The following is a 23,811-nucleotide window of genomic DNA, read 5'->3' on the forward strand; positions in this document are numbered from 1 at the left end:
TTGTGTGTCGTTGCACCCCTAACATATATATATAGTGGATATTTGGATTTATTTAATCTTGTACTTTTTATTATACGTTGCACAATGAGTTTCTTTACAAATTAAAAAATAATGACTTACAGTTCATTTAATTCCACATGGATTTAACGCACATAACTGGCTGCTGATTATAAATAAGTCCCCCGTTTTACCATATCAGCTAAAGAACTTAATGGAAATACTAATTGTTGCCCTTCCTAATGTAAATGCCTGATTTTATTAAACATGTACATCTTTGTTATCAGTTTGATGTACAGTTAAATGGATCATTTATTAACAGTTTCTCTGAACAGTCATGTAACTCCAGTGTTGTTGATGCAGTGATGACTTCAGCAGTGTTAGATTCACATGACTACCCAGAAAAACTGTTTGTATCATTCAAAATGAAAACATTATCCAAGCGAGGATGCAGCATATGAATTATACACTATGTGGAGACTATTGAGACTATTTATCACCACAAAAAAAGCTCAGTTGGAGATTAACCTCATTAATCAATGATGTGAAGATAAACCAATAAGAAACATGTCATAGGCGTTGGATTATGGATCATGGATTGTTGTTTTATCCCTTAAAACTAGTTAGTTCACATTATAGTTCATAATAAGGTGATTACATCATATCATATCATTTTATTTAACATTATTGATTTGGCCAGATGTTTTCCCGATGTATTTATTTGCATCAATTACAAGATCAGTGGTTAACTTGTGAGAAAAGTCTAAATATCTGTTTTAAAGGTGCTTTTTGCACTCGACCTACAGTGGGGCAAAAAAGTATTTAGTCAGCCACCGATTGTGCAAGTTCCCCCACTTAAAATGATGACAGAGGTCAGTAATTTGCACCAGAGGTACACTTCAACTGTGAGAGACAGAATGTGAAAAAAAAATCCATGAATTCACATGGTAGGATTTGTAAAGAATTTATTCGTAAATTAGGGTGGAAAATAAGTATTTGGTCACCTCAAACAAGGAAAATCTCTGGCTCTCACAGACCTGTAACGTCTTCTGTAAGAAGCTTTTCTGTCCCCCACTCGTTACCTGTATGAATGGCACCTGTTTGAACTCATCATCTGTATAAAAGAGACCTGTCCACAGCCTCAAACAGTCAGACTCCAAACTCCACCATGGCCAAGACCAAAGAGCTTTCGAAGGACACCAGGAAAAGTATTGTAGACCTGCACCAGACTGGGAAGAGTGAATCTACAATAGGCAAGCAGCTTGGTGTGAAAAAATCAACTGTGGGAGCAATCATCAGAAAATGGAAGACGTACAAGACCACTGATAATCTCCCTCGATCTGGGGCTCCACGCAAGATCTCATCCCGTGGGGTCAAAATGATCATGAGAACGGTGAGCAAAGATCCCAGAACCACACGGGGGGACCTGGTGAATGACCTGCAGAGAGCTGGGACCAAAGTAACAAAGGTCACCATCAGTAACACACTACAACGGCAGGGAATCAAATCCCGCAGTGCCAGACGTGTTCCGCTGCTGAAGCCAGTGCATGTCCAGGCCCGTCTGAAGTTTGCCAGAGAGCACATGGATGATACAGCAGAGGATTGGGAGAATGTCATGTGGTCAGATGAAACCAAAGTAGAACTTTTTGGTATAAACTCAACTCGTCGTGTTTGGAGGAAGAAGAATACTGAGTTGCATCCCAAGAACACCATACCTACTGTGAAGCATGGGGGTGGAAACATCATGCTATGGGGCTGTTTTTCTGCCAAGGGGACAGGACGACTGATCCGTGTTAAGGACAGAATGAATGGGGCCATGTATCGTGAGATTTTGAGCCAAAACCTCCTTCCATCAGTGAGAACTTTGAAGATGAAACGAGGCTGGGTCTTCCAACATGACAATGATCCAAAACACACCGCCCGGGCAACAAAGGAGTGGCTCCGTAAGAAGCATTTGAAAGTCCTGGAGTGGCCTAGCCAGTCTCCAGACCTCAACCCCATAGAAAATCTGTGGCGGGAGTTGAAAGTCCATGTTGCTCGGCGACAGCCCCAAAACATCACTGCTCTCGAGAAGATCTGCATGGAGGAATGGGCCAAAATACCAGCTACTGTGTGTGCAAACCTGGTATAGACCTATAGTAAACGTTTGACCTCTGTTATTGCCAACAAAGGTTATGTTACAAAGTATTGAGTTGTATTTTTGTTATTGACCAAATACTTATTTTCCACCCTGATTTACGAATAAATTCTTTACAAATCCTACCATGTGGATTCATGGATTTTTTTTTTTCACATTCTGTCTCTCACAGTTGAAGTGTACCTCTGGTGCAAATTACTGACCTCTGTCATCATTTTAGGTGGGGGAATTTGCTTTATTTACAGTGGCTGACTAAATACTTTTTTGCCCCACTGTATATACCTGCCTCAATGTTGGTGATGCACGCATGACGACACCTTTGAGGGCTCATCGCCAAAGGAGTCTGACTCACTGAGGATTTTCCAGCAAAGCCATGCCAGCAGTCCAACTGCAAAGAATATGAAATGCATATGAAAGTGCAAAACCCAGAGCTCAGGAAGGGAGTTGTTGCTGAGGACACATTGTGCAGAACTACAGGGGCACAATGGAAAAAAGCTACAGAGCAGGAAGTGATGTGATGGGCCTGTCCTCCTCCACCCTTGCAGCATTATGAAATCTGACCTCTTTCAAAGTGAAGGTTCAATAACAAACAGCAACCATATCCACGGTGGCTGAAATATTTGGGATAATAATCCATGAATGTGAGCACAAGCTTGCAGCATGCAAGACTTAAACTCTCATTAACTACAAAGCATGCAGAGTGGGAGAGTGAAGACACACGTGTTTAATTTGGAAATAAACATAGTGGTGGCACAATATATACAGTTTATGACTATAACATGGGAGCTTATTTGGAGGCAGTGGCTTTTTTTTTTTTACCACTAACGGTTTCTGCGTTAGTATGCAAGCACATGCACAAATACACTTTTTTTTTTTGCTTTTTTTTTTTTTTTTAAATTGTATTCCCAAAGGCAACTTAAAGTTGTGTTTTGCACATTTTAATAAATCGCTGGACCTTTTCTCCACTTTCCTACCAAAATATAATGAAATGAGGGGCAGCTCAAGACTTAGGCAAGTAATAAAAGTTAAATTATAGTAAACATTAAAACCTGATAAGCTACTTTCAGCTTATATTTTCAGTAGTTCTACTTTACTTCAGTAACTCCTGCTTGCTTTGTGGGTTTGTTTCATGAAGACGTGTGGAGGAAACATCCAGGCCTGAAGTAAAAGCACCATAATGCTACAAAGGTTTCATTCACTTGAAAAGTTTGCAGTTTGGAACATCACAAGAGCGATGTAAGGAACATGATTTATTTTCAGTCTTTTGTTCAGATGCTTTTTTGTACTGCAAGAAGAAAAATGAACTTGTTGAATGCCACACCTTTAGTATACCAAGAGTCTGATAATTGCAAGTCTTTTGTTCAGTCAAACCTTGAGCTATAATAGAACTGTTACTGGAAAGCCGAGTAAAACTCCCGTGCTTAGTTTCCCTTCTGTGGCATAATCACAGTAAACTTCTCCTGATTTGAAAATCCCTCTGCTGGCTGAACGGCTGACATAAATCATGCCTGCATTCATTGTTTCATGCCTCAGCAATGACGTCATTGTTACCAAGTAGAACAAACACGTACACATACTTCCAATCACAGCAGATTTATCTATGATATAATGGATCTATGAATCTGAGTGGGGTAACGTTTCATTCTAATACAAACTTAAAGCTAAATCACTCTCTACATATTTGATATCTGACCTGAATAATATCAACACTCTTGACACACAGTTTAATCTACTAGAAATACAAACATTTAACATATATGCACACATTCATTTATTCCCAGAGTTAAGTATCTGGAAATACTCATTATTTCAATTTGAAGAATGGGTTTCCGTCTTGTGATCTGATCGTATGTTTCTAATCGTGCTCTTTCCAGAAAATAAAAAAATGAACAGTTACTTCATTTCCTCATTCCTCACTTCAAATTAAAGACAGACCCTACTTGTTGAGCAAACTACACTTCTCTTCCTAAAAATAGTAATTTAATGGCCTTCCTTGTTTTCCCACTGCAAAGCTCATGGAATAAACAGATACTGAGTCCACAGCGTGGGTAGCTGTAATTAATTTGTAGCATGTTTCCCATGAATTCCTCCTCACTCCCCCTCAGAGGCATGCTTGTAGTCAGATGTTAGAGTTTTCATACAAACCTTCTTGAAGAAACTTGAGGACTGAATAATTGGATATGTGACAGTTTTGGCATATTTCTCTTTAACTAGTATTCCTGGCTGTGACAATAAGCAGGAATGCAGGGAGGTGACAGCCATAGGTTTGGGAATCATCCTGTCTTGCATGCAGATGTCCGGACTGGAACAGGAAGAGGCTCCATTTCCAGCTTCATTGAAACCAAATGGGTGGACTCAAGCAAGAGCTTCCTTCAAATCACTGAAGCTAGACTTCATACATCTGCTGTTTATGGTGTACACTTTGTTTTGAATAATTTGGAATACTTGGAAATGGAACATTTGTCTTCCAGAGGTGTGCCTAAAAATACTTTGTGAGTCATCTCAAATTTCTAGCGAATTTAAAATAGAAAGAGACAGAAAAAGTAAGAGTCAGTCTTTCCTTGCCCTAGCATTCTCATTTTTGTTGACTCATAAAGTTGGCCCCAGTCGGTCATCACACTTGACTTCATTAAAATGTAGTTATGCATTTTGTTTTTATTTCTTTAGAAGCCAGAAAAAAAAAAGCTTTGCATGGACGCACATCCTGTAAGGCAACTTGTGTCATCTGCATTAAAACATCATGTGCAGGGTCATCAATGGGTGCACGCATGCAAGAGTTGTCCTTTTTGTGATGTTTGTGGACGCGTCAATTTAAACTCTTCAAACATCAGTTTATTATAACTTTGTAAATGTGTTACTGTTTCACAAAAAAAGAAATATAGAGAAATCATTTGGGGATGTTCTTACTGTTGGTAATGTAGACATTGTCAGGGGTTTGTGGTTTGGTTGCTAATATTATAACTTTGTGTGATGGTCATGCACACATGCTAGGAGATCAAGTTTAAGGTGGGTATGATGGCATTCTCAGATGTGCTCATTTAACCAGATCACCATGCTGAAGTATGCTACGTACCACTAAACCATAGACTGTATATGAATAATAGACATAGCTAAATGATCAACATTATACAGTACATAAAGGTTCAACTATATACATGCACCCCTACTAATATTTGATCCAAGGTTTTGGCAGTCATCAACAAGCTTCTGTCATAATTCTGACTGGATGTTTGATCACACATCTTAGCAGAATTTGTAAAGTTCATTTAAACTGGCCGGTTTCCCGGCACAGACTCATCTTTTCAGTGTATTCCACAAATTTCCAGTGTATTCCACAAACCACCGACCTTTGGGAAGGCCATTCCAGTATATTAATGTTAGTCTGCTTAATCCGTTCCAAAACCATTTTAATATGTATTCGGGATCATTGTCCTGGTGGAACATCCAACTGTGTCCAACTTACAGTCGTCTAGTGTCATGATCCTAAGTCTGTGGCCTCACTCCTCTTAGAGTCCCTTGGATTTTCCCATTGTTCTGAGCATTCAACCCAATATCACGGCAAAAGGTGTAATAAACACATCAGTCCACAGTGTCCATTTCACACTTTATTAACATTACTACCACATTTACAAGTGTAAATGTACACATTAGCCGCCTAGCTTGATCATTTCTGATGATTAAGGACCCTGGAATGTACTTAATATATAAATCTATCAATTGTAATCAGTAATGATCACTAGTTAATAGGTTAATAGGCCTCATCCTTGTCAAGTTCAAGACATCGTGGAACCTTCAGAACCACCAAGTTCTTGTTTTTTAAAGTTATACTAGATGTATGCTTTACAATCATTTCACCCTGGAAAAGAACAGTTCAAAGAAATCAAGTAACGATGACATTCATGTCCATGATGAGTGTATGTAAACTTCTGACCACAACTGCACCTCTGGCAATAAAACACACACACACAAAATCCCATGACTAATCCACATTCACCCTCAAAAGTTTTTCTCCAGGAAGTTGTTGACTTTTTTCTTTTAGCTTACAAACTTTTATGCCCTGAACTTTTTGTTGCTCTGAAGAAGAAAATTACAAGTCAGCAACGCTGTAAGCTGCTTCCTGACCCATACTGATATAATGAGGCATAGGTTGAGCAATGTAGCTCCACGCTTTTTCTATTTTTAAGATAGAAAAATGCTGATTACTGAGCTCTGTTAGGTAAGTAGTGGGATTTTAGATCCCTGAAAGTGAGATTTACAAATGAAAGTGATGAAATGTTAAATGTAATTAGGCAATTAGTGAGTGCACTGCATTTGATTCATCACCTCCTGTGTTTCGGTCTACCACTGCAATGACCCTGCTTATCAATGTCTGTCATCAGATACAGAATTTATTTTCTTCAAACACATATTTTGTTTCATTTGTATCATTTGGCTTTGAACCTGCTGAGTTTCTTAAGAATTCCTCAATCCTGTGAAAACCATCATGAACCTCCCCCACACATTCCTGCAAATCCCAACACACAAGTAATGTGACACACTTCCTGTCTGACAATGGTGGAGAGACTGAAGCAGGCAAAGCTGGTGAAGGCCGGAAAAGAAACCGGAGAAAGAGAAATGCGCACACACCAAATGAGAGAGAGGGGACAAAGGGAAACACGTGGGACGTCTTTCCAGCTGGGAGCAAAGCTCTGCAGTTTTTCTGTTGTTTGAGCAGACACAAGCTTCCCATCACATCCACCCCTGCAACATGTGACTCACCAGGACATTTGATTGTAAAAAACTCTGACTTGTATTTGATTGTTAAAATGTAATTGCATAGTTAAAAGATGGGTGTTTTTTTTTAAAGAAATGGGACTGGACATTTGCAGGGAAGTCCCCTTTCATCTCACGACTAAACCATGCACATGTTGCTTGTCATACTTCAAAAGCGCTGCTTATTTTTAGGGAGCTTTCCATCTGCTGCCACTGGCTAATAAACAAGGTGCACAGCACTGCCTGAAGCCAAACTGAAGGAAAACATGCATCCTTCTGTTAAAGCTCGACATCCAGGTGGAGAATATGCTAGAGGAAGCCTTTGGGAAGCACCTAGAGGAAGGTTTCAAAGAATAAAGCAGAGTTTATTTCTGTTTCTAACACATTGTCATGGGGGGATTTGCTTCATAGACTTGTGCTGTAAAAAAGTAAAGTTATGAAACCGAACTATGAGCTCCAAATGAACATTTGCAGTGACTTAATCAGAGTTGCAGTCGCAGCTAAATTTTTGGAAAGTCCATCATGAACTACTGAATCATTTATGTAGGTTATCTCCTGTCGCTGTGGCATAGGCTTACATTGATCATGTGGGAAGGAGAGATAGCAGCAGCAGCAGCAGCACAAATGGCAAATCCTCAGCTGGGATCAGCCATCTGCTTTATGTGCTCAATTCAGCTGGAATGAGGAAATCCAGAGAATGTAGCTTTTACTTCATTTAAAATGCTGAATTTTCCCACATTGTGTGATTCCCCACATGCACCATTGCAAGCTATACTCAGGCACTTGAGTGATGACTACGTGCAGACTGTCAATATGATTCCTATGCAAATGGCAACACCATGAAAAGGGTCATTAAATCTCGGTGCTTATTAGACAGCATAATGATCTGATGATATGTCTCTCTGAGCAGCGGTTTGAAGGAAGATGCATATGGACTGATGGCATAAAAAAAGACTTGGAGGCTAAGTTCATGAATAGTTTTTAAAACCTCCCTAAACTCAGGTGTTACAGCAAGACAAGGCCAAAACAGTCCCAATGATAAAACCCTCACATCTTTATTAAAGGTCAGATGTTAAAGGTATAAAAAAAAATCACCCAAAGTTGACCATGAAGAAAACAGATACTGTATTCTATAGTGTAAGTAATGACACATCCCTACCGCTGTCAGTGAATGCACTGGAGATCAGATTACAGTCTTAATCTTAGGTTTTATGTGATCTGCTTCATTGCACAAGTCAACCACATCGGCTTTTCGTTGCAAAACCGCAAAATCTAAATGAGATGATAAAATATAGACAGAGTTTAACTTTCAGGGAAATGCTACATTTCTTTTCAGCTAGATAAGAAAATTACTTCAACTGTCATGCCAGTTGCAACAGTAACATTGCTGTAAAAAAGAGAGAGAGAGAAAAAAGGAAATGTGTGCATTTTAATGTACCTTTCTTTATGAATACACTTGGGTGCTATAAATGATCATGACTTTAAAGTCTCAGATGGTTATTTTAGGTAAGTTTATTAAAACGTTTTATTGTTGGGGATGCATGATGCTGTTCCCAGTGTTTATGTGACTGTGTTAATGTTTAGCTAGCAATAGGACAATGTTCATTGAGCCAATGTTCATTGCCCAAAAAGTACAGGAACTGTGTGACATAAGTAAGGAGATTGTAACAGGAACATAATAGAATAATAATGAGGGGACAAATCCATTACGATATTAGAGTGTAAAGCAGTAAGAATACAGTAGATATGCAAGAAAATAGCTTTTCACCTTTAATGCAACTTTACAGGTTTTTAAAAAAAATGTGAGAAATGTGGTGAGAGTAAATTAAAAAAAATATCTGAATTTATATTCAAAAAGCTCAAATACTGTAAGATCCAGTGTTGCTAAAACTGCCTTTACTGGTAATATCACTTGAACAGACTCAAAATATTAACAACATGCTGCTAAACTAGATGCAAACATTAAAAAAGAAACTATTATGAAAAAACTTTGTGCTGTGTAAAATTCACAGTAAAACATTAAGAACAAATTTTCTTTGTGTTTTTTTTCTTCATTAGGATGCATGAGTACAACCTCGGGGAAGATTTTCTTCATTCATTTTGTCAGTTTGACATACAGTAATCACGCAGTGTGACGCCCCTCTGCTGTGTTTTACAGCCTCCCCGTTGTGATGGCGACAGGCCTGCTTATCCTTCATTAATCTCTCTCCCCTCCTTCTCCCCCTCACTTAATGGTGACGTTTATCCTATTAATGTGTTGTTTGCCGGTAAATCTCCCCCAAAACATAATCCAGAGACATGGTTAGTAATGTGTGTGAGCGGGGACATGGTTGCCTTGGAGTCTGTGATTAGTTAATGGACACAAAATAAATGTCAAGAGATGATGCTCAGAGACGCTGAGAGAAAGAGAGCGATCTGTGATTCTATTATACTTTTCCCCAGTGGCAACGAAAAAATCAGCACTACTGGCTTCCCTTTCACAGAGCTACAAAGATGTACAATACTGCCCCCTGCTGTGTGCATGTACAACTGCAGTTTGATTGTACCACGTTGATGAGTAATAAAAGTGTTCAGGCCCTTAAGTAAAGACAGCAATGCCACAAGATAAAATAGATCATTACATGTATAAATCAAAACATGGAAAGAAGTACATAATTTTTTTGCTACATTTTGTAACCCATTTAACACACATTCTTCCTTTGCCGATTCTGAAATATTTACTTGTTGTACATGATATTACTGCTTCATATGTACTTATTCCACTTAAGTGTATTTATTTTGATCTCATATTGGCTTTCATTTTATTAAAATCTTTGTTCAGTCAAAATGTAATGTAATTTAATTTATTTTAAAACTATTTCATTTACATATATGCCTTTAATATATATATATATATATATATATATATATATATATATATATATATATATATATATATATATATATATATATATATATATATATATATATATGTATGTATGTATTTGATGTATTTCACTCTCTGTTTTTCAAATTTAATTACTGTGACAAAAGAATTCCCCAAGTCCGGGAATTATATCTCATCTTCTCTGTCAAATACACTAGTTCAGGAAGCCTTTTACCTATTAATTTAATGCCCTTTAATTGTATAATGTAGTGGCTGGAAATCAAATATGCCATGCCACAGAAATGGTTTTGCCTGCATCCTCATTTCTTGCCTTTTTCTTTCTTTCTTTCTTTCTTTCTTTCTTTCTTTCTTTCTTTCTTTCTTTCTTTCTTTCTTTCTTTTTGTTTTGTTTGCATAGAATTTTCATCTCACAAAACAAATTTTATTATTAGTTAATGATAGCCAGAATGAAAATAAATTGCAGGTTTTAAATGATGATTTCGTTGTTTTGTTTTTTTGCGGTTTCTTTGTTTCTTAAACGTATTTTTCACGTGCATGTTGCTAGTTTTATAAAATGACACTGCTTACCCCAGCCAGTTACATTTAACCAATAAAGACAGCAGGAATGCACACTTGAATATTTACATGAATGTGCTTAACTGTCCCTACAGTTATTTAACAACTCACGTTTCTTCAGATATTAAGAGATAGATTGCACTTATTAACCTCTAACTAGACATTGCCGTTATAAAAATAATTATTCGGCAATATGAAACATTATTATATAGCTAGATGTTATTCCAAAATATTCCAAGTATTTTAACTTTTTTTTGCCTTTTTTCCTTTTTTTTCTCCTTACTTTTTACATGACAGTGCATTGCTGCAAAGAATCATATGTTTATGGAGTTTTTGTTATTTTGTCACTTTTTTGGAGGCTGTCACGTTGTTATTTTAACCAGCAGATGGCACATTTTGACTACCATACAATACCCATCTCATGCCTTGCAGGAATCTCCTAGCCTCTGCTTCCAAGTTGTGGGCGTTTTTTCCTTCTCAGTCTTGACTTTTTTTTTTTTTAGGGTGTTGCCTTTACAACTTTGGAGTTTCACCGGAGTGCTACTAACAAGGACAGTCAAGTCGGATACGTCCTGTAGCAACATTTAAAACTTTTCGGACCACCGTCGAGGACCCCCCGCTTTGTTTATTCCACACTTTTTCAGACGGTACGGGACCGCTTTATTATAGCCGCTGTTAGCCAGCTAAGCTAACGGACGCCGAGCTGCTGTAACGTCGGCTGAGTCGCCAGAGAGAGAGTCGTTCGATGCAGGCCATAAAGTGTGTGGTGGTGGGGGACGGGTAAGTTAAAGGGCAATTTTATTATCAATTTGAGCTCTTAAATGTTCACAGTTTGAAGCACAGTACGATGTTTTATGGCTGTTTTAGTTGACCCAGTTACCAACAGTTGGCTAGCGGCTAACATGCCTAAGATAACAGCCAACATGAGCGACAGCTGTTGTTGTGCCTGTTCTCCAGCCCAGCTGGGTCAGACAGATTTATCTGCATGCCCCGGTTCGGTGTGACTGAAAGGCTCCACAGCACGTTATTTAGCAGGCATTTCGTTTTTTATAAAGTGTTATGATTAAGTGCTTACATTTGTCTGTTTAAATTATGGTTTTACAACAGCTGTGAAGCTGCCCAAGGCCTTTGAGAAACTTAATTCACTCGTTGTTTGAGGCTTTAAAACAACAAACCACCATTAAAATTCAGCAGAAGCCATTTAATTTTAAATTAGCTGGGTCATTCCTTCTCAATTCCTCATATTTTTAAACATTTTCTGCTCAGACATCTCCGATTTGCCTACCAGTCAGAGTTTGGACTCCCATAGTGGTTGCTGTGAAAATTTAGCTTTATATCTCAAATATTTTTCTGGATATTTATTAAGTTTTAAATGCCCGTTCATCCACTTTCAGGCCTTTTTTTGCACATTGAAATCTGAGTCAATGTTTGAACATGAATATCTCAAAAACTAGAAAAGAAAGGGCCTGAAATTTCCCTTTCCCTACCATAAAAGTGATTCAGCATCCGTAATATGGGACAGATGCACATAGAAGACTGAATATTGGCAAGTTAAAATATTAATATTTGCGCACACACTAGTTAAATAAATAATTAAAATCTTCACATTGCAAACAAAAAAAGGAAGAAAAAATTGTGATAATTTGTCAATAGTGTATATTTGTATTGTTTTCTCATTTTGTTTTATGCTGGATTGAAAAAAAATTTGAATTTTTTTTACACAAAACAAAAATATCACCAATTAGCTTATTTCAAATTGATCAAAATTCTGGAGTATTCAGATGGTACTCTTAATTATTAATACTGATCCAATAATTTGATTAAATATTTGCTAAACCTACAGCCCTGAAGGAATCTTTGAATTCAGGTTAAGTTTACAGTGTTGTTAGAGATATTAAAAGGCGTTTTGAATACCTTCCCCCCCCCCCCCCCCCCCCCCAATTTTAAATGTAAAACATGCATTATCAGACTCCTCTAGGGCAGTGTGCTTGCTTACAAAGTTGTTATTGGGTTGGGGTTGGATGTAGAGAAAAAAAATGTCTAGAATAATAGTTGATATATGAAGCAAACATTTCAATTTACTACCAAATTTATATATTGGAATAAGTTTTATGAAAATGAAAGTGAAAATGTTAAGTGAAATAGTACTTATGCAAATAAAAACATAATGTCTTTACCTGTGCTCAGCACAAAGTTTTATTTAGTAGTTGAGACCTATCATAGTTCACCGTATGACTGGGTGGCATTTAATGATGTGTGTGTGTGTGTGTGTGTGTGTGTGTGTGTGTGTGTGTGTACAAATTCTCACTTTGTTGAAAATCATGGATCAGATATACTTAGGATTATGATGCATTTCTAAGCCTACAGTTCATTTTGTAATGTATTTGTATGTGCTCTTATCCCCTATACTATACTATACTGTGTGTGTTTTAGATCGTATAATATAAAAGCTGTTTCAGGACACTCCTGGGCATAATTAAACTTTTGCGATTAAGACCTGACATCTCTTTGAAAGATCACAACAAAGCCAAAGCAGTAGGTCAGCAGTGGTCATCCAAAGCTAGATCTTTTACATGAAACCTGTAACTCGACATGTTAACCTGTCAAGTAGCACAGTTTCCCCATTCACACATTTCAAGTAAAGTGCTCCACTTCTCATCATTCCCTCCTTCCTCCTCTCAGGGCTGTGGGTAAAACATGTCTGCTAATCAGCTACACTACCAATGCCTTCCCCGGAGAGTACATCCCCACGGTGTAAGTATCACACACACAAAATCCCCCACTGGCCAGCTGAGGTAGGGGTGTCAAATTGACATGTGGCAGTTAATCTTGAACATTAAGTTGCATATTACAGAAGAAAAAAGTTTTGTACGTTTTTGCATAGTTTCAAAAACATTATCCACCTCTCATTCTCTGCAGCTTTGACAATTACTCTGCCAATGTGATGGTTGATGGGAAACCAGTGAACCTGGGACTGTGGGATACAGCAGGACAGGAGGATTATGACAGGCTCAGGCCACTGTCCTACCCGCAGACAGTATGTATACAGGCATATATTACATGTGTTTATCCACTGTCTTGCATAGTTTGGTGTAGCCAGACAATGTTCACTTACCCAGCACCGATTTGGAGTTATTCACTGGCCTCTAATACTCAAGACAGGGTCTGTGCATTCTGCAGAGTAGAGCCTTGTATCCACAGTACCTATACACTGTCTGGAGGATGGCTGGAGGAAGTGAAAAGCAGCTCTTGCTTTTGAAAAGCAGCTCTTGTTTGCCCTCTTTGTCTTCGCAGTCAAGTTGGCCTCTGTGCCAATGACTCGATTAATGGGAGTCACTTTGTTTACCCAACAGGACCAGCCTGTGTTTGTGTTTATTTGTGAATCCTCACATCTGCATTAGTCAGTCTTATGTTCAAAATGTTCATCCTCAACTGTTATGGTTAATTAGTTCTTACAGTAAGTTTGGGTTATTATTTTCAAAGTTGGAACACAGACGCCTGCACAGCGATAGTGAAGTTCTTAATGTCGTAGTGATTTGTGTCTGTTTTGTCCTCCTCAGGACGTGTTCCTGATTTGCTTTTCACTCGTCAGTCCAGCCTCCTTTGAAAACGTCCGTGCCAAGGTCAGTACAGCATGCTCTTTAATATTAACTTAACTGTTGTCCATGAAATGCCATTCTCAGATCAGCTTGGCTGGGTAATTGTGTTAGTGTGATACATAGCCAGATGATGGTGTGCATTTTTGACACAATTCTAAGTCTAGCTAAAGAAATATGCTTAATTTTAGGATTTTTTTTTTGTCACAATGGTTTCCAAAAAACTATTAAAAAAATGTTTTAAAAGCAAAATGTAAGTTTTAGTTCAAATGCAGCTCTTTGATGCAATGATCACACTTCTTAAAGGTAACACTGTTTGAAACTGGAAACTGTGAAAGAAATCTGTTGTTTTAAACAATGCACTTGCATTCAGTATCGTCTTTTTATTTAATAATAATGCATGCCAACACTTCTGTCCTCACCCTGCAGTGGTACCCTGAGGTGAGGCACCATTGCCCCAACACACCTATAATCCTGGTGGGAACCAAGCTGGATCTAAGAGACGACAAGGACACCATTGAGAAGCTGAAGGAGAAGAAACTGTCTCCTATTATCTACCCGCAAGGGTTGGCCATGGCTAAAGAAATAAGTCAGTTGTAGCTCCACACTTTGACAAATGCTTCCTTTTTAAAAAAAAAAAAAAATAATAATAATAATTTATTGACTATTATTTTAGAGGATGAGGATGCTAGAAGGCAAACTCTGCAAGGGACTATTTTAAATTTGGCAGATTCCTGTTAACTTGGCTGCAGACTGACAGCAGCAGCGACTGGCGTCTGTTTGTTGCTCGTTTGTCGATTCATTGTTGGCATTTCAGGAATATTTATTGACATTTTACACTTGTTACAGTATTTAAGTAGTGACTTTTCTCCTATAATTGTTTTTGCTGCTTTAGAAACAGCATTTTGTTTCATTTTCTTTTTGATGATATTTTTCTCATTTTAATAATAATAATAAGAAGAAGAAAAATAAAAACACTTATTAATTAGCATCTGGACAGGTGTGCCTAATTAAGTGGCTGGCGAGTATATTGTGTCTATTTATAGTCACATAGTAGTTATTTGGAAGAGACCATCTCCTACCTTCCAGATGGAGCCTCAGAAACTAAGCCTTTAGAAATCTGATAAAACTGCGCACAATTTGTTTTAAACTTATAATTCATTATGGCAATTAAAATATTTAACATTTCTATTGCTGAGTTGTTTTTTTCATCATTGATTATTTGTAATTGTTTTTATCCATTTCTTTCTTTTCTATTTAGAAACCTCTGCTGCCTTTTGCTGCCTAAAGTGTAGAAGGATCTTAAAATATGTTCTGACTAAAAAAACGAGACTGTTCTTCTTTCCCCTTTTTGTTGACCAGGTGCAGTGAAATACTTGGAGTGCTCAGCTTTGACCCAGCGTGGCCTTAAAACGGTGTTTGATGAAGCCATCAGGGCAGTTCTGTGCCCACCACCTGTCAAGAGAAGGAGGAGGAAGTGCAGCGTGTTGTAACGGGGAGCAGCAAATACAGTCGAAATCAGAACTCGCCTACTTGGAGGGAAGAAGACGGCTGGGTTATTTTCACCCTGTGTCCTTGCTTACATAGAAGCTTTAGTAGATCATCTGAAAGAACTTTACAGATTTAAGGGGTGCAGAAGAGTTTCTGTCAGATCTTTTCTCTGGGTTTGCATCTGTTTAGTCCTTTCAGATGGATGGGAAAGAAGTGATTTTTTTGCTAAGGCCTCGGGGAACGGGAGGGCAGGGGATGTAATTGTTGAGCTGGGGAGAGAGGGAGGATTTTACTAAAAGAAAAACAAAAGTCGTCGGTTTTCTCAGACATTGTGAAGAAACACTACCTGAAGGTGAATTTCTCGTGACACTACCGTAGATTTAACACTAAAAGAAGGAAGTTCTGCACGGCACTCTATCCCCTACACACTAAGAGATTCCTGTTGCCTTGATTAAAATTTTAGTTTTAAGAGGTAAAAAGATTTTTTTTTTTTGATTTTTTTTTTTTTTGATTTTTTTTTTTTTCCTCCATTGGACCATTTTTGTTTACACGTGTCATCCAACTAGAGGTGCTGCGAAAACTCAGCCATCTCTTGCTAGTCCCTCTGTGAACACTTTAATACTGTTTTTACCTGCACAACGTGTCGTCATGCAGTTGTGAAGAAAACCTTTAAACCCTAAAATGACTGCAATAAATTTTTGAAGCTCCTGCTCAGAATGATTGCAAGAGTGCAGTGATCAAACATTAAAGAGACGGTGTCTGGTTAATATTTTTAACATTTAGTTGTCTTGTTCCTCAATGTTTTTTTTCTAAATGTATCCATTGGTCTTGTCTCATCATATGTGAGCACAGTATTTTATGAATGACGGTCAGACATGTGAAGGTGTCTGTGCAGCAGGTCTTGTTTTGCTCTCCTTTATTTTTCCTTTAAAGTTGGGCCCTAGCTTTCACCAAATTTTACCCAGACGATGCTTCTTGCTAGTATGTGATACCCACTGTGTCATAGCCATCATGGAAGTGTGTAACATTTCATTTTGAACCCATCTATTACTGTCTGTTATGAAGCCAGTGAAGTAATTTTTGAAGGTCAGAGCTGATTTGAATGCATTTTGTTTTACAATTAAACTTCAGTAACAGAAAATTTATTATTTTGAAATGATCAAGTTGTGCGATTGCTCCAGGGAACTCAACATTTTATCAGCGTTTCATTGGCACAGAGGAAGTTGGATTTAATTTCTTAATAAATGTGGTTTCATTTTCACATTGTAATTTGCTGTGATTTCTTTTTCTTTTTTTTTTCTTCCTTTTTTTTTTTTAAGCAAATTTGTTAAACTCTGTTTTTACATTTTATATGATACCACAGACATTCTTTTGTCAAGGTAAAGGTTTAAAAATGTTACTATTTCCAATGAAATGCTTTGATTGGAGTAGTCCAAATTTTAAAAAGGGGGAAAATGCCCCATTAACACTCAGTTTTGCTTCTGTACTCCACCACAATGGAAGCGGTGTACAGAAGCAAAACTACAAAAAGAGTCTCAGAGCTTCCTGTAAATTAACAGACGACATGGAGCCGCTGGTCTGTCCATCTCTTGTAGCGCAGCAGCAGTTGTCAACTTTTTCTGTCCCCGCTTGGAACCAGAACATGGTTCATACCTCCCGACACTTTAATGATCAACAACATTAAATTAAAAACAAAACAAGGATCCAAATTTATTAGTGTCAGCCAACGTATTTTTTTTCATGCATAAATCATTTCCTTTCAACTTGGATTTACTCCAGATTTTTTCTTTCAACCAAGGTGGGAAAGTGTTACAAAAGTTTAAAAAAACAGACATTTGAGTCTGCCTCAATTGTGGTCTATTATTTCCGAATATTAGTGTACCATATTAAACAATGTGGTGAACACTATAACCACAGTAGAGGAACATCAGCATGTTAATCTCACAGCCTCACTTAACTCGTGCAGTTGTAGATTTGTTCAGGTTCCTCGATATTACTTAAGTCAGTTATCTGCTTTCTTCCCTACCCTGACTTTGTGATTCATCGGCTAACAGCTAAACTTAATATTAAAATAAGCTCTGAGGAAAGGCCAGACATATTTCTTTTGCTCCTTGATAATTGTTCTTGTATGGCTTCATTCTTGGTCATTTGTGTGATGTGTAAAGGTTAAAAGTACATGGCCGCTTCACAGTTTGTAGGCTTTGGCTTTCCACTGCTCGTATACCAGGTTAGCAGCCACTGCATCTTCAACTCCCATTCCTGTTATTAAAAAAACAAAAAACAAAGACATTTTCAAAGCATTAAATTTCTTAATGAGATGAAAACATGAAGTAGAGGCCAGATTGTGTGGCTTTAAAGAGTGAGACTTACCAAGGGACTTAAACACGGTGGTCTTCTCTCTGTAAGCAGGTTTGATCCCATTAATAACATCTCCGAGCTCTGCAAACACCTCAACCTGCAAACGGCACAAACGCTGTAATATTCTTCCTCACATAAGATGCCAGTGACACACACACTGACCTGTAAGCATAACAGGAGATGACACACTGACCCCAGAGAGGATGACATCACCGGACTCGGCCATTGCTCCCTCCCTGCTGTCAGCATACACCACAGCCTCCTTCATCAATGAGTCATCCAGCTCCCGCCAATCTGGCCTGCAAGCTCCCACCGCTGGTTAGAGGAAAAGTAGAGAAACTGTTTTTCTTTTTAAAATTATTTTCTGTAGTAACCGGTAAAAAAACGCTCCATCTGTTTCCTCAGTTTTGCATAACCATCAATGTAAAAAAAAAATCTCCCCCACTTCCCTTAAAATATTTTGTGGGTGAATTACTTCTCACCTGCCACATGGGCCCCTGGTTTGACCCACCGGCCACACAGCACTGGCTCTATAGACCTGGTTACTGTTACTATTACATCCGCTCCCCTCACTGCTTCCTCCACTGAACCACACACCGTCACGGGACCGCCAACTGAGCGGCGAAACTTCTCCGCTCCCTCCCTTCTGTGGTTCCACACCCGTACCTGAAATGAAGTTTCAGGGGAAGCGAAACAACCAACAAATCTTTGATTAGTTGGTGCAGTTAATGCATTAATATAGCTGTGATCAGTAACTGAGTAAATACTAAATGCAGTTTTTAAGTAATTTAATTTATTAAGGGATAAAAAATATCCAAACCTACCTGGCCCTGTGTGAAAATGTAATTGTCCCCTTGTTTGCAGATTTAAACCATGCTGGAGCATGAATGGCCTGTTTAAGGTCCTGTCAAAACATCTCAATCTGATTTAAGTCTGGTCTTTGACTAGGCCACTCCCAAAGCTTAATTTTCTGTTTATTGAGCCAATCAGAGGTGGACTAGCTGGTGTGTTTCAGATCATTGTCCTGCTGCAGAGCTCAGGGCATGAACTGATAACTGGACATCCTCCTTCAGGATTTTCTGCTAAAGCAGAACATCCTGGAATCATCAAGGAAACCAGGTGCTGATGCAGCAAAGCCTCCTCAGATCATCACATTAACATCACCATGTTTGACTGTTGGTTTGATGTTCTTTTTATGAAATGCTTTGAGTTTTATGGCAAGGTTTGAGTCCCATTACATGTGACTAATGGGAGTTCAGCTTTTCTCTCGTCAGTGCACAGAATATTTTCCCAGGTGTCTTGGGAATCATCAAGATGTTTTTGGCAAATGTGAGACGAGCCTTTCTTTTCTTTTTGGTCAGCAGTGGTTTTCATGTTGGATCTCTCCCATAGATGCTATTTTTGCCCAGTCTCTTTCTTAATGTGGAATCATGAACTCTGACCTTAACTGAGACAAGTGAACCCAGCAGTTCTTTAAATGCTGTTCTGGGCTCTTCTGTGACCTCCTGCATGAGTCTTCAAAGTGCTTTTGAAGTAATTTGGTAGGCCAGCCACTCCAGGAAAGGAAATTTTCTCCATTTCTGCATAATGGCTCTCACTGTGGCTCACTAGAGTCCCAATTTTGGTGCTTCTTAGAAATAGTTTTACAACCCTTTCCAGACTCATAGATGTCACTGATCTTGTTTCTCAGCTGTTGTGTTACTTTTTAAAATCTTTTAAGCCTGCTTCAGTTTGTCACAGAAGTTCTGTGTAAGTGATTTCTTTATTCAGCAGTAGGGATGGGTACCGGTATCTGGTTCTGACATAAACGGTAGTAACCAGACCAAAAAGCAGCGCACATTTCGGTACTCTGAATGGGACATTTTGGACCAACATTTTACACAGCACTCTCTACCACTATAATAGAAAACACCACATAAGGAAATATCTTCTGGAGGAATGGTACTTATCTCTAAAGAACAGCTCCAAATACCTGGAGAATTAATGCTAAAGAGCATTAAGAGTGTTCTGGTGGCACACGTCAAAAGACTATTGGTTTTTCCTTTAACATGAATGTATGGGTCATTCATACAATGTTCAGGTACTGCTACTGTTACTGGTCAGAGATCATTTTAAATACCGACATCTGGCAAAATATAGAACACATTTTTATCACTTTCTCACCGACACCGCTAGCAGGCCGGCAGCAGGGACTGCTCAAAGGAATGCTTTGTGCACATGCTTACTACTGTCCCTCTCTGTCAGCCCCACGAAGCTCAGCAAGCTGTGCTGTCACACATTTTGCACATTTAATAAGAGCCGACATCCTTCAGGTAACTCACAGTATGTTCAGTTTTGTGCAAAAGTCTGGGGTCCCTTATGTTGCACAGATTTCTTTAAATGAAAAAATAAATAAATGAAAACCCCTGCAGCAAACAAGCCTCTTAGTGGGGCAGACGTTGCACTTGCTTCTTATTCTTTAATAAATATGTAATAGTATGCTGTACTTAACGTATCATGTTCTCTAAAATAAATATATTTTTTGGAAGCATACCTCTTTAAATGAAAGCATTTCAGTGAAGGCTTTATAGTGACTCAGGGCTTGTTGGCCGGTCCCCAAGATGGCCAGAACCTCGGCTCCATGGCGCATCAGCAGCTGCATGACACACCAGGGCAGACCCAGAAGTTCAGAGCTACAGCAGGATTTCCAGAATAGAAAAGGCATGCTGTGAATAAATCGAGAGCGGAAGTACCTTAGCCGAGATTGCTGAAGCTCCAGCAGTACGCATGTTAGTGATTGCCTCTCCATCCATGACCTGCGGGTTGGAAGCATGAGACTGCAGCTCATAAAACCAAAGCCATCAGAAAGACAGGTGCATGCGGGGATTGAACTCACAGCTTTCATATGCCCGGACTCGGGATCCAGCAGCAACACTGTGGCTGACACTGATGGCAAAGTGGAGCCAGCCCCCCTGTTGTAGAAGCACACTAACTTTGTGGACAGGACTCCGTCATTCTCCATGTATGTAGGCATCAGCCCCAGAAACCTAGAAACGAGAGCGAGTTTCAACCAGCAGTAGCTGCACCCTGTTAATGGTTGATTTGTGCTGAAGCACTCTTGAAGCAGACGGAGGGCCTTACCCGTTGTGTTTCTGCAGGGGCACCGTGGAGCGCACAGGCTGGATAACCTCCGCGCTGTCCCGGCTGGAGAACTTACCTAAAGCCTCCTCCAGACGGGGGATCAGCTCTTTGTAATGCAACAGGCTCTCAACTTCACGCTCCCATATGATAACAGGAGGAGCCCCAGCCATGGCTGATGCGGAACTGACTTAACTGGTTTGGTACAAAATTTGAGTCAACATCGAGCGGGATTTGAGCTGCGTTCAAGAGCCGCAGTAAAGCTTTTTTAAACATGTTGCGCGGAGAGAGGCGGGACGCACAGAGGAGGCTGTATAATCCACTGCGCTTTCCAAGCGCCAGGCTCCCGTAGTCTGTGATTTGGCACCAGTTTAAGGGGAGAAAGTATTCAAACAAGCCAATCTCAGGTTGATACCCACTTAATCCGTGTTTAAGTGTTGCAGTTTCTACGCAAACGATTGTGAAACAATGTCCTGTCTTCACATTATAACCAGTAACGGGGCCAGCTAGATGCTGCTTTCTTTGACTTCCACAGTTGTTAGTATTTGTATGACTGTAGAAATTCGGAATTATGAATTCATTACTTTTAATTGACAATTTACATCCGTGCTTTTGAGAACGTTTCCCGACTGATTATTTATCCTGATGCAAAAAAAGGAAACAAATTGTAATTAACATTTTGATGTAGTGATCAGTGTAAGAACGTGTTTTATACAGTACTGTACAAAGGTTTTGAGCCAGAAAAAATTGGAAAGAGGTGATCGATTTATCAAAACACATGCAAAAACATACGGAATTACAGCATATACAGCAAAAACAGTTTGTTGGGTCAGTGTTTGGTATGACCACATTTATTCTTTCAATTCTCTTAGGATAGTTTGCCTGTCATTTCTTTAAGTAGTCTTTGAGAATAGTTGTCAAGGCTGCTTGACTTCTGCCATGCTGAAGACAGTTTGAACCAAACATTTCAAAGCCATCACTAAATATGACCTGTTTGCCACTGATTTCCATCCCAGTGTTTCTGTAACCTGGTGTACCTCAGCCTTTTCTCCATGTTTCCTTCCACTGAGACCATTTCTGATAAGGCTTCAGTGAAGAATAGATGCATCTCTCAGGTCCTGGGTCAGGTCTCTCAAGGACATGATTTTCAGATAGTCCTCATCTGCTATTTTCTTTGACACACATCAGACCATGCAGAGATACGCCCCGTTTTCTGTTACTAACCATTTGGGAATCACTTTGTTTGAACTCATCTTGAAAATTTTTTTTTAATGAACACAAGACCAGGTTTTAAAAAATAACAAAAAGAATTATTTTATTAAGTGAGCAGGGCTACTACAAACTCCTGATGAGAAACATCGGTCCCAAAAAGCAAGAAACAAAACAAAAACACAATTAAACATGATTTCCCCCCCTCATGTTTAATCAAACAAAGGACAGCACTATTTAAAATGGGTTTTTTTTTTCCCCCTCAAGGAGTTTTTGTCAGTGAAAGAAAAATCACACAAGCAGTCTCTCAATGGCCATCTGAACAGACTGGATCTGTGGCTTGAGCTGAGACCCCTCTTTTATAGTGACTGAGGTAGCGATAACGGGGCGCGACACCCCACAGGCCCGGCCCAAGGCCTGCTTGGAGCGGACGAACACGTAGGGGACGTTCTTGTCCTCGCAGAGCAGCGGCAGGTGGAGGATGATCTCCAGTGGTTCCGCATCAGCAGCCATCACGATAAACTCAGCGATGCCTCTGTTCAGGGTTTTAGTGGCTGGGGAAGAAAGAGCAACTTGAATACAGCAAGTTTGTTCTTGGAAACAAAAAAACAAAACAATGCTCAGCATATTACAGGTTACACAAGAAAAAGTGCCCTTCATTACTGCTGCACCGTTATTCTTTTTGTGGCCCACAACAAAAATATAAGTGTCTGTTTAACACATTTTTCACAAGCACTTAGTAATTCATATAATAAAAGCACTCAACATTGGCTAATCATTAGCCTCCACAGGAAGACACAGCTACGGTGTAATTTAACAATTATCTGTGTAAACAATACTAAAAGTTATTTTTCTTCTCGCAGGCATTCCATTCATGCAGAAATCAGAGGCTTGTGACTAAAGCTTGTTGTTTAAAGTGAAGAGAAACCACGTTTCGAGCATGCTGGTGTCGCCTGTCCACTCAAATGCGTTCATTAACAACTTAAATATTAATTTGCACCGACCGTGTCGCACGGCACGTTGTGTTTACCCACCTTCGTTGGCTCCCTTCCTCAGTTGCTTATAGTTTGAGGCTTGCTGCACCAGATCCAGGATAGTTTTGGTCAGCGTGGCATCGGCCAGCGGGTAGGCCTTTGGGTTGACTTGTGCTTCAGTCTGCTCACCACACAGAAACAAAGTAACTCCATGTTAACCAAGAGAAACCAGTTAACGGGGAAAAAAAGTCACCAGCACCGTTTCTGGTCACTTCTACTGAATTCTGCACTTAATTTACTATGCTCGCTGGTAGCTAACTAGCTACTCTGTTAGCTTGTTCGTTCGAGAAGACACTCACCATGGTGTTTTTGTGCTATTCGGGCCCTCTCGGCGAAATGCTTCACGGAGGACTATTTTAATTCGACTGGCTTCTGAAAGATTAACGATACGATGCAAAATGCGATCTCCTGTGATGTATTTTACAGCGGTACCAACTCTCTAAGCTCCGTCGCATGCAACGAGTCCAAACGTTTGCCACACGTGTGGTGTGAGGCGCATGCGCACTGGCAAAGCTGGCGAAATCACAGGAAGTGCTTTGGGAGAAAAAAAACGTTGTTAATAAATTGAAAAATACAACGAAACAAGTCACTTTCATTTTTTTTTTACCAAATAATAGACAACCTGGAAAGGGATTACATTTTTTTATTGAACAACAATAAATACACGGAATTTTTTTT

General features: G+C 39.1%; 3 protein-coding genes across 3 annotated transcripts; 1 reads left to right on the forward strand and 2 right to left on the reverse strand.

Annotated features, from left to right (window-relative positions):
* Positions 1–10,740: 10,740 nt before the first annotated feature.
* On the forward strand, positions 10,741–16,676 carry LOC146568182 (ras-related C3 botulinum toxin substrate 1). Its single transcript, XM_085284055.1, has 6 exons — positions 10,741–11,108; positions 13,011–13,082; positions 13,248–13,365; positions 13,889–13,951; positions 14,354–14,513; positions 15,287–16,676. Exons 1-6 carry the CDS (start codon positions 11,074–11,076, stop codon positions 15,415–15,417), a joined length of 579 nt encoding a protein of 192 aa, XP_085140181.1. The 5' UTR covers positions 10,741–11,073; the 3' UTR covers positions 15,418–16,676.
* A 419-nt stretch (positions 16,677–17,095) lies between these two features.
* Positions 17,096–21,100, reverse strand: crym (crystallin, mu). The gene is made up of 8 exons (XM_085284052.1): positions 20,894–21,100; positions 20,649–20,799; positions 20,506–20,568; positions 20,307–20,408; positions 18,256–18,439; positions 17,967–18,088; positions 17,786–17,870; positions 17,096–17,674 (listed from the first exon to the last, which is right to left on the reverse strand). The coding sequence occupies exons 1-8, from the start codon at positions 21,061–21,063 to the stop codon at positions 17,601–17,603; spliced, it is 951 nt and encodes a 316-aa protein (XP_085140178.1). The 5' UTR covers positions 21,064–21,100; the 3' UTR covers positions 17,096–17,600.
* A 1,078-nt stretch (positions 21,101–22,178) lies between these two features.
* Positions 22,179–23,641, reverse strand: snu13b (SNU13 homolog, small nuclear ribonucleoprotein b (U4/U6.U5)). Its single transcript, XM_085284058.1, has 3 exons — positions 23,433–23,641; positions 23,134–23,254; positions 22,179–22,653 (listed from the first exon to the last, which is right to left on the reverse strand). The coding sequence occupies exons 1-3, from the start codon at positions 23,433–23,435 to the stop codon at positions 22,391–22,393; spliced, it is 387 nt and encodes a 128-aa protein (XP_085140184.1). The 5' UTR covers positions 23,436–23,641; the 3' UTR covers positions 22,179–22,390.
* Between the last annotated feature and the right edge of the window lie 170 nt (positions 23,642–23,811).

This window comes from Mchenga conophoros, linkage group LG8 (assembly GCF_057382185.1).
Source record: "Mchenga conophoros isolate Kocher_MC1m ecotype Shallow Benthic linkage group LG8, M_conophoros_male_GT1.1, whole genome shotgun sequence".
In the NCBI taxonomy this organism is placed as follows: Eukaryota; Metazoa; Chordata; class Actinopteri; order Cichliformes; family Cichlidae; genus Mchenga; species Mchenga conophoros.